Genomic DNA, 11,625 nt, shown 5'->3' on the forward strand with positions numbered 1-11,625 from the left:
TAAGTAAATATATTTTCTACCTATAGGAAAACACTTGCGATGGAATTACGAATTAAATACATTAATTGGAATCCAGTTAATTTTTAGTTTTTTTTCTCCATCTAAGAATTTACAGTGTAAAATTAAAGGTTTTAAAATTCAAAAACGTTCTAAAATTGTGCAAAAAAGCCCGCCATTGAAACTGTCCCCATTAATATTTTTTTATTGATAGTTACTCATGTAGGCAACAAAATTGTCATACCAAGTAACATTAGTTAAATAAAACGAGTAACTGGTTTAAATATAATATTTTGTATTAAACTTTTATTATGTATGAATATTGCAGTTTTATATGAATACTTAACGTACGACAATGTCGAGTACACAAACGCTCCATCAATATACAAGCACCAGTCGCGATAATCTTATAAAGCCTAAGAGCGTTTTCACATTATCCGATCCAATATCGGGGTAGGTAAAACGTATGAACCGATATCCGATATCGGGCCAGACAATATGAAAGACAGGTACATATTATTTCATACATTTTACTTACTTGTATCGGCGTCCGACACCGATATCGGATCGGATAATGTGAAAACGCCCTAAAATTTACAGCCAAAATGTGTATAATTATGTAGTTAGCTCATAGTAGGTATGTATTTAAAATAGGTTTTTAGTTGTGATAGTTTAGTACGAAAATTTATACATAATATTGTATAGGTTATTAAATTAACCCTAAACTAAATAATATAATGTCTTATAATTATAACCAAATCAAACTACTTTAAATATAAGTATCACATTTTCGTGTAACAAAAAACCCAATAATATGGCCGTACTTAAATATTGTCTTTGTCTGTATTTCACACAGTCAGAGGACACATCACACAACTGAACTGAACAAAAAATTTGTTAACATGGAAACTTAGAAATTATTTGGAAAAACAGAACTTCATTTTAAGAACTAGTAGCGCTTTATTTCATTAAAGTCATTTAGAATTCAGTTTGAGCATCTTGAGGTCACATTTTCACAGCAGTGCACACACTACATACATCACTTTTGGTTTTGCCGGGCAAACATTCTATATGAAACGAGTGTCTACAATTATAAACCACTAGGTCGGAGGCGTTCGCCAAATCCCTGATGATGATTTTGCCGGTGCACACGGAGCAGTGGAAGTCGTCGGTGACGGAGATCCCGCGCTGCTGGCTGAGGATCAGCTTCTCGTGGAGGTCGAAGTAGTTCCGCAAAGTGATGACTTTGCACGCCTCCTGCACTGACATCTGCAGGTGGTAGTCGCACATCATCTTCGCCAGCGAGTCCTTCAAGTCCTTTATCTCACAACCGGACTGGATGTTCTGGATGAGCATCCGCGGGTCGACGTAGTTGCCGATCCGCTTGAGCAGGAGCGTGACGCACTCGGGCTTGTCTACCGTTCGCTCGATGAGGTCCGTCCACAGCTCCCGGTCGTTGTGCTCCTGGCAGAAGGTGATGGCCTGGTTGATGTTGTTCAGCTTGTCCACGATGATCTGCAGGGCCTCCCGGGTGTTGCCGATGCGGCCGAGCAGGAACACCATCTCGGGGTAGAATTCGTTGTGCTCGCAGACGTCCAACGCCTCCTGGATGGGGTAGTTGTTGCTGCACTTGAGGAACGGCAGCAGCTTCTCCCGGGCGTACTTGGCGTACAGCTGCACGAGCCTGCCGTGGTATCGGCCGTTGGGCTCGACCTTGCTGTACGCGTCCAGGTACTTGTACAGGTCCTCGTCGTTCGACAGCTGCTTCTCTATGATCTCGACCGGGATCTTGTACTCCAGGAGAACCGATATCGCCTTGTCGCAGTCCAGGGTCATCAGATCGTTAATTTTGTCGTGGATGACGGCAGACATGTCGTTCAGCTTGATCAGCTTGAACACGTCCTCGTGCTGGAGCTTCAGGTACGTCGTCAGAGCTTTGTCGTACTTCTTCTGGTAGCAGTAGAGTAGCGCCAGCGCCTCTAAGTAAATATTTTGATCGACTTTGCTCAGGTTCAGACTCATTATGTCGCTCGAATCTTTCGAGGGGTCCTTCGATATGGACAGCAAATATTCTAGTACCGTTTTCACTATCACGCCCGTTTTGTACAGCTTAGGATCCCACTCCTTCACAATTTTTAGGAAACCCTGCGGATCCTCTTTTAAGTACTCGATGAAGATCATCTCGTATAAGTGCGCGCTGAGCGGCTGCTCGGCGTTGCGGGGAACGTACGCGCTCACGGCCCGCAGTTGATTGATAGCTGCGAATTTCAAAATTTGATTCTCCCACAGCACCTTGTCGTTTCGGCATATTCTCGCGCAGAGTATGGCCGCCTCCTCGAATAATTTCTCGGCGAGCAGGTGGTCCAGGTACTGCACGCCCACGGTCGTCACCGAGTGCTTCGACGTCTTTCCTCCGTTTTCCTCCAAAACGGATAAAGCTCGCTCGAATCTCCCGTGCTCCGTGAGCCAGTTCACTTTATCGTCGATGTCGTAGGGGTTCGCTACGACGATGTCCTTCGGCGACACGATGAAGAATCGATTCTCCTCGATGAGTATTTCTAAAAAGTAGTCGTTGCAGTTGTACTCCTCGTAGCCTCGTATGTTGAGGCTGTCGGTCGACACCTCGCAGAACTCGCAGTCCTTGTAGTCGGCGACGGACAGCACCGGCCTCTGGGCTTTACCGGTCTCGGCGTCGGTTTCCTTCGGAACTCCCAGTAGGACTAGTTGGTCGTCTAGGGGACCGAGACCGCTGATAAAGTAGTCAGTTTGAAACGTGTAAACGGGATCGACTAGATACTCGGTGACATCCCTAGTCTGCAGTTCTATATGGCTGCGTTTTCGAATGATGCATATCCTGATCGTGTCCACCCACCCGATCATGAGAGTCTTGGGCGCCGACCAGAGGAGATTGCAGCGGTAGTCCTCGATGGATCGGTTGGGGCTTTTCTCCCACTGGATGAGGCCGAGGGAGCAGCGCGCGACGAGATCGTAGACGCGCACGCCCACCTCGCTCGCCCACGCCACGAAGCGGTCGTGCCAGGCTATGGCCTGCACGTAGCCCTCGCACTCGCATAATACTGTACTCCGAAGGCGGTTTAAGAAAGTCTTCTCGTATAAAGTCAGCTTATTGTCACCTGGGGAAAAGGAGTAATTGAATATTATTGACTCTAAAATTAATAATAAAATTTGAATAAAAATTAAAAAAAATAATAAATAATTAGGTAAATTAGTTCTTCTTCTTCTAAGTAAAGTTAATAATAAATGTCCAGCAATTATGTTAGCTGTTAATCGAATTTAATAAAATATAAACTCAGGGCTATGTGCATATTAATTACACCCTTAAAATCACTCAATACTGCTTGCTGAATCTGTGTGCGGATTTTAATTTCATACACATAATAATATAGATTACAGATAATATGAGAGGACAATACAGTTGTATATTTTTTTCACTTGCTCATCCTATATCCACCCTATATCTATATGATATACCTAGTATACAATGTTGCATTTGAATGATGAATCAGTGATTCTTATGTTTCTATTAATTGTCAATTTGAAAAAGGATTATCTTGAGTAAGGATAAACAAAGTGCAGACAGTTAATTACTGTTGTGTGGAATAGGGATGATGACAAGGTCAAAGATTAGCGAATTTTGTTAATAAAATATAGAAATAACGGTAAAAAATAAGTGTTTCCAAAATTTCAGCTTGATAATTTTTGTATTTTTTTTATTATGCGCCTTCAAAGTTCAACTCAAACTCAATTTTTTTTATTCAGAATTTGCAAATGTTCTCTGAAAGTCTACATGCTGCCTACCACCGGTTCAGGAACTAACCCGGCGAGAAGAACCGGCGTAAGAAACTCGCACGGGGCCCACTTTTTTACCAAAAAAAGTGAGAAAAAAATTATTTTTTTTAAAATAAGGTTTATAATGTTGTAAGTTAAAATTATACAATGTCAACATACATACATGATTGTAAGTCATAAAATAATGTAGAAGTAGCCTTGCAAGCAGCCATCCTACTCCCAAGATGTGCCATCGTTTATGAAATCATTGACCTTATAATAGGCTTTGGCACACAAACACTCTTTGACTACTTTATTAAATTTATTAATGGAAAGATTTTGAACGTTTTCTGGGATTTTATTGTAAAGGCGTATATGTTGACCTATAAAAGATTAACTAACTTTACTAAGTCTGATCACCGGTATTTCTAGTTTGTACTTATTTCTAGTGTTTCTTCCGTGATTGTCCCTTTTGGTTGTAAATTTACTAAGATTCTTTCTAACATATTATAATACATTATCCAAAGACCAAAATGTATTGATAAGCAACAGTTAGAATACCAATTTTAATCCACCAATATTTCCATTATCCACGAATATTCAAGTTGAATTTTTTTTTATTAAATTTCTTAATATTTGTATACCATTCAATAACTTATGTAATTTAAAGCAACTTTTGTTATGAAACCACTTTCATGAACTCAATAATTAATATACTGACGTCATAATCGAGACACCTGTGTCTTTTCTTGTAAGTGTTTTCTGAGTCTTGGCTACCCAATGTATGTTTATTTTTCCCTATGATCTTGACTTTAGTTTTTAGTTTTTACATGTATTTTGTGTACAGTGTACACAAAACAGACAAATTATATAGACAAAAATACTTTTATTAATAGGCCCATAGAGAATAGGAGAGGATAGTAAAGGAGCTCTACCTCATTAAAATAAAAAACCTAGGGGTAGTTCCAAAGCCGGCTCTAGGACAATTGAGTAAGAGGTAGTTAATGAAATAAATATGAAGTAAGAAAGGACAATCAAACATGGAGTAAATATAGGAATAAAAAGACTGTAAAGTTTACTTAAACTTAAATATAAATAATATAAAAACAAGAATGAAAACCACATTGAGAAAACCAAGAAATTTTTCCTTAGCAGTTTAAGAATATCAGGCACATTGAGATTTAATGAAATAATGTTCATAGCTGTGGTTCCAAACTGTTACCAAAAAATGTTATTCATTTACTCCAGTTTGTTATAAATTTAGATACTTATTTTCTTTGTCTTTCTGCAGAAAAATCATTTGTGTGTGGGTTATGCTATCATTCAGCTGTGCTTCATGGCAGTCATTATTTATTTGAGATAAAAATAATTATTGTTTTAATGATCTCATTACTTAAACTGCTAATATGTGATAAAACAATAATTATTATTTATTATAATGAGAACAACATGAAAATGAAATACACATTATTAAATACCAATTAGATTTTTAGCACTTTATGGCCGAATTTAATGCAAATTACCTGTCAGAAACCTCCTTCCAGAACCAGACCGAAAGTAATATGGGTCTAAGGCCACAGATTTCATAGTTCTTCCTAAAGTAAGATTGTGGGTGTTCTCCGAGGTGTAAAGCCCGTACACCAGCACCTTGCCATCGTCGGAGCAGCTCGCTATGTACTCCCCGTTCAGATCTACAGATATCTTGTTGACGGCGATCGCGTGAGCTTGCAAATCCTTCTGATTATTGTCCTGCGATATAGGAACGGTGTTCCCCTCGTGGTCTAGTAAATGAATGACTCCCCATTGGGTTCCTAGGCAAATAAACTTCGTATGAACGCAGATACAGCTCACGGCATCCTTTAATAGTATGTTCTGGAGGTCGTTTCCCATTCGATCGTACTTTAGTTTGGGCTCCTCATCCGGGGGCAGGCTGTCGCAACTCTCCAAATTAAGGGTCATATTCACCGACACACTTTTTTTACTTTTATAAAATTCACATAATCAATGAATAATGCGTAATTTTGTACAAAATAATATAAGATTTTGGTTCCTCAGTACACTTTGTTATTCTTCTATTGACATTGACAGATGGCAGCTGTGCCAAATTGCTAGTGACATTATTACTTTTTCATGCAACTGCAAGAAAGGTACGTTCAAGTTGGAAGTACAAAAAAAACCGGCCAAGTGCGAGTTGGGCTCGCCCATGAAGGGTTCCGCAGTAGCAATAAGTTTTATTTTTATAAAATTAAAAGGTTTTTGATTTTTTTTAATATTTCAATTGATTTAATGAAAGTTAATTTAAGGTTTACCATTTATGACGTATAAAAAAATAAACTACTTGCTAGATCTCATTCAAACCAATTTTCGTTGGTAGTTTTTATAGTAATGTACATCATATATTATTTTTAGACTTATCATGCCCCTACTTTAGAAGTTAGAAGGGGGGGGACACACATTTTTCCACTTTGGAAGAGACTCTCTCGCAAACTATTCAGGTTACAAAAACATTTAATAAGAAACTTCAATATGATTTTTAAAGACCTATCCATAGATACCCCACACGCATAGGTTAGATGGTTTTTTTTTTGTTGGTTTAAGGTTTACCATTTATGACGTATAAAAAAAGTACTTGCTAGATCTCGTTCAAACTACTTTTATAATTTTTTTTTGCTTCAGTTGTACCTATGGGGACCCCTAAAATTTTTTATAATTTTTCCATGTTTGTATCAAAATCTTAAAGGCTCCCGCAGACAGACGCGATATATCGCGCGATTTAACGCGCGATCGATCGCGCGATATATGTTTTCAGTACATTTTGTATGAGGACGCTCATGCAGTTACACACTGCTGCGATAATAACGCCGCGATTTAAGTAAATCGCGCGACGCGCGATATATCGCGCGATTTATCGCGCGTCCCGTTCTGCGATATGACGTTTGGTTTTTCGACAGTTTGAGACAAAGAGAATATAAACTACGTAACAAGAGGTCGGACTTAGAAGAAAAAAAAAGAAACATCCGTTGTATTTTTTTAATTTGAAGTTTTAGTTAAAAAGGACAATGCCCAAAAAAAACCCATAGTCGATTAAAATAATTTATGTACAGCAAAGTAGAGCATAAATAGTAGATTGAAAATGTGCAATTAATTTTTTTCTAAACCATAACCGAAACCGATAATTTGAAAAAATAAATCTGAGATACAAAGTATGGTATCTACTTCGAATCAACTAGTTATTTCCTTTGTTTTTGTGATCTTTCTCGTGAAAGCGATGTTGATAGACAATAATGTACAATTAAATAGAAAAGAAATCGGCCAAGTGCGAGTCGGACTCGCGCACGAAGGGTTCCGCTATAGAGCGAAAGTAGGGAAAAATTGTTTTTTGTATGGGAGCCCCCCTTAAGTATTTATTTTATTTTAATTTTGCGATTAAATATTAAAGTACACACATAATTGAGGATTTCGTAAAAAAATCATGTGTCTACATAATATAGCTATTATAGATTAGGAGCCAAAAGGGCAAAAAATCACGTTTTTTGTATGGGAGCCTCCCTTGAATCTTAATTTTATTTAGTTTTTAGTATCTGTTGTTATAGTGGCATCAGATATACACAATCTGTGAAGATTTCAGAAGTCTAGCTATAGTGGTTCTTGAGTAAGAGCCTGAAGACAGACAGACGGACAGACATCGAAGTCTCAGTAATAGTGTCCCGTTTTTACCCTTTGGGTACGGAACCCTAAAAAAGTATGTCAAATATAATATATTTTAAGAATAAACTAAATCACAAGTGGCTTCACTCTACATCCTCTATCGGTTGTATCACGGGGAGTGCTCTGAGGAATTGTTCGGAATCATACCTCCTACAACTTTTCGCCATCGCCCCACGCGAAAAATATACTTACCATCCTCATCACCTTGATGAGTGGCAGTTTTCCACCGTGCATTTTTCGCGTAACTTTCTGCCGCGCACTGTAAAACTCTGGAACGAACTGTCACCAGCAGTATTTCCGGACCTATACGACCTGCAAACCTTCAAGAAGAGAGCGTATTCCCTCTTAAAAGGCCGGCAACGCACCTGCAGCTCTTCTGATGTAGCGAATGTCCATGGGCGACGGTAGTTGCTTTCCATCAGGTGACTCACGACTCACAAAATTACGCTCGTTTGGCCTCACCCTAAGGGTTCCTTGTTGACTACGGAACCCTAAAATATGCATCATGTCGATTTTTTTATGAAATAAGGGGGCAAACGAGCAAACGGGTCACGGCTCACGGTTCACTGAATAATTAAATTTATCAACAATCTTGCGCGTAAATAAATAGTACGAGCACACCCGCGTGCACTGTGCAGTGTTCGCTGTAAATAAGAACAAGTATGACATGTCCGTGTTCGTGTGGAATGGCGCGTAATTTCAAACGCGGTACAAGACGGTAAGTATAGATGTCCGCATCTGGCACAGTAAAATTTAATACAGACAGACAGACGGCCTGACAGACCGAAACTATAAGGGTTCCTTGTTGACTACGGAACCCTAAAAAGTAGGTAAGCACAAATCTTGCAAAAAAACTTTGGTGCTCGAAGTTTTCGTGCGTCTACTAACATGAACGGAAGATGTCGCGTCGAACTGGCATCGTTGCATACCAAAAATTACCGTTAAAATATCAGTATTAATAACGTTATTTTTATACCTATAGGTATCTAAAAATGTTACCCACAGACTTGTATGCAACGTCGCATACCAGAAAATAACGATATTTTTAACGGTAATAATAACGGCATTTTTTAAACTATATTTAAATGTTATGTTACCTACTAGATATCGCTAAAAATATCGTTAAGTTACCCTTATAAAAATAACGGTTCGTAACGGTAATTTTTCTAGTACTCGATAACGTTATGAAGCCATGCTATATGCTGGCAACATTTTTTACTTTAGTCATGTTTGTATACAAACTTCAAAGTTTTGAAACCGACTTTGTAATTTTAAATTTCTTTAGTTAAACTATTTCTATAATGTATTACGACATAAGAATAGTTCTAAGATCAAAGATGAAGTTTATAGTAAGTAACATTTGATGATTCTGCTATTTGACAGAAAAGCAATTCGGATTTATTGGACCATTTTTATGACTTTTCATAGAAACATGTGAAACAAATGAATTGCTTAGTAAGAATCATTAAATGAATTGCACGTTAAGAGAAGTTTAAAAATGAATCGTAAATGATTCATTGTATGATTCAACTAAGCGACCATTTTAGCCCCGCGGGTTTTTGGTCCATACATTTTTGGGCATTCACCTTTTAAGTGCAAAACCTTTCACTCAAAACATACTTACCAAAAGTTAAAAAAAAAAGAAAAGAGCTCAAATAAATGTTTTATTTCATTAAAAATTATTGTACATAGCATTTAATAGCCTAATAAAGTAAATTAAACAATGAAACAGATTTAATCCACTAGCAAACTTCAAACTTCAAAATAATTTATTCAAAATAGGTTTACAAAAACACTTTTTGACGTCAAAGATAATTACAATTTAGATTTAAAATACAATTACATTAACCATAATATCAGGACAACATAATAATTAATAATATATTAAAAAATTAAAACATTAACATAATTTATATAAAATCACCAATGTATGAGCTTTTGTTCATTTCTAGTATGTATAATATATTAATATTCAATACTATAATAATAATTCATATTACAGTTTATGTATTATGTATTTTATTTATAAATATAAAGGAACATACCGTTACTACTTTATTATAGCCAACAGCCATTAAAAAATCGGCCAAGTGCGAGTCGGACTCGCGCGCGAAGGGTTCCGTACTGTTATAAAGCCAACATAGAACAAAAATTGTGTTTTTGTATGGGAGCCCCCCTTATTTTTTAATTTTATTTTATTATTGTTCTTAAATATTGAAGTAGACATATAATTAAGGCCCTTGTGAAAATATCAAGAGCCTACCTGTTGCGATTATTGATATCGAGCAAAAAAGGCCGTTTGTTGTATCCAGGGAGCCCCCTTCAAATATTAATTTTATTTTGTTTTTAGTATTTGTTGTTGTAGCGGCAACAGATATACATAATCTGTAAAAATTTCAGAACTCTAGCTATAGCGGTTCTTGACGTAGTCGTTCTAGGTACGCTGGACTTATGATACCAAACTGTTTTTTGTGCCTATTTGAAGCGGAATCAGCGCCCCCGTGAGGATGGGACGGGAAGGGAATAGGGAGGGTAGGGAAGGAAACAGGGTAGGGGATTTGGCCTCCGGTAAACTCACTCACTCGGCGAAACACAGCGCAAGCGCTGTTTCACGCCGGTTTTCTGTGAGAACGTGGTATTTCTCCGGTCGAGCCGGCTCATTCGTGCCTAAGCATGGCTCTCCCACGTCTAAAATAGACGACGTCTAAAATAGAGAATATAGTTTATAGAGCAAAATATTCCAAAAATTGTGATTTTTGTATGGGAGCCCCCCTTAATTTTTTATTTTATTATAACATTATTATTAATTATTAAAGTACACATATAATTAAGACTTTGGTGAAAATTTCAAGTGCCTACCTCTTGCCGTTGTTGAGATAGAGCAAAAAATCACGTTTATTGTATGGGGCCCGCGCAGCAGAATTGTGCTATGACGTCACAAGCGGTCGCGGGACTGTTAGCGGGAATCGATATTTTTCGAAACTTTAAATCCCTATAAAATCAAAACTACTAAGTATTTTTGACTGCAACAAAAACCAGTGTATTTGTATACACACAGGCTTTACTGTGGCAAAATTTCAAGCAATTTGGCATACCTAGTAACATTCTCCATTAGTATAGTAGGTCTTAAAATATATTTTTAATGCAAACAACATTGGTTTACGGTCAGTTAAAAACAAAAAAAAGTGGCTTCGAAAGTTAAACGGCTATACCAAACATCTTCGCGTCATCGATAGTGCGATGTAGGTGCCCAACAGTGACATCTCTTGTCGATTAGAGTGCATTAACAACTATATGAAACTGTTTGTGCAAGCTTTATCGCGATGTAGACGACCAGCAGCTACATCTATTATTATCAAGAGGAAAAAATAGCGAAAAATCATTTTTGTTGTATGAGAGCCCCCCCGAAATATTAAATTAATTTTGTTTTTAGTATATAATAATATTACTTATAATGTGTCAGCCGCACGAGAAGAATCTAAAAACTCTACACATTAGTCAAAATCGGTGGCTTGGCCATTTTGTTATTCGTCAGGTCTTTGAACCTAATGATATTATACCGTAACTAAAGATAAATGGCCAGGCCACCGATTTTAACTAATGTGTAGAAATTTTAGATTCTCCTCGTGCGGGTGACACAATATAATATTATTATCAAATATTTTGCCGCGCTTTAGTGTAAAATTAAGGTTTTTAGATTTAGGGCTGAGTATGTAAAGTTAGAAACTTGGCTCTACATGAGATTTCACTACTTTTTGACACGACGAACTATTAAATTATTATGTTCTCATCTTGGCAACATTTTTACATGAAAATGTTTTTGGTGGGATAATATATTATATACCTACGGTAGGTATCTATTCTGTGACATGGTGGAATGTATAATCCGTTTCACGAATATGTTTATATTTTCCTAAGACAATAATGTATATTTTTAAGGAAATAAATTTATACTAAACAGAAAAATTTAAGGCATAAAAGTAATGAAATAGCCGATCAATCATCAAAGTTATAAATCTATTCAAAGAATAGCTCATATTTTTAATCATTTTACAATACCACCACTGTCAAACTATGGCTACGCTTACGTAAAATGGAATACGATTTTATTGTTTATTCCCATGTGGTGTT

At 37.1% G+C, this 11,625-nt stretch overlaps 1 protein-coding gene across 1 annotated transcript; it reads right to left on the bottom strand.

The window, feature by feature from the left end:
* Positions 1-272: 272 nt before the first annotated feature.
* LOC121732436 (vacuolar protein sorting-associated protein 41 homolog) lies at positions 273-5,852 on the bottom strand. The gene is made up of 2 exons (XM_042122313.1): positions 5,310-5,852; positions 273-3,131 (listed from the first exon to the last, which is right to left on the bottom strand). The coding sequence occupies exons 1-2, from the start codon at positions 5,743-5,745 to the stop codon at positions 1,003-1,005; spliced, it is 2,565 nt and encodes an 854-aa protein (XP_041978247.1). The 5' UTR covers positions 5,746-5,852; the 3' UTR covers positions 273-1,002.
* Positions 5,853-11,625: the final 5,773 nt, after the last annotated feature.

The sequence above is a fragment of the Aricia agestis genome, chromosome 12, assembly GCF_905147365.1.
Source record: "Aricia agestis chromosome 12, ilAriAges1.1, whole genome shotgun sequence".
Lineage (NCBI taxonomy): Eukaryota > Metazoa > Arthropoda > Insecta > Lepidoptera > Lycaenidae > Aricia > Aricia agestis.

What these genes read in the sequence shown, in the direction of transcription:
- LOC121732436 (XM_042122313.1), bottom strand. Translation starts at nt 5,745, where the DNA reads ATGACCCTTAATTTGGAGAGTTGCGACAGCCTGCCCCCGGATGAGGAG. An exon ending in TGGAAGGAGGTTTCTGACAG is followed by an intron (nt 3,132 to 5,309) that starts GTAATTTGCATT and finishes CCTTTTCCCCAG; the next exon opens with GTGACAATAAGCTGACTTTA.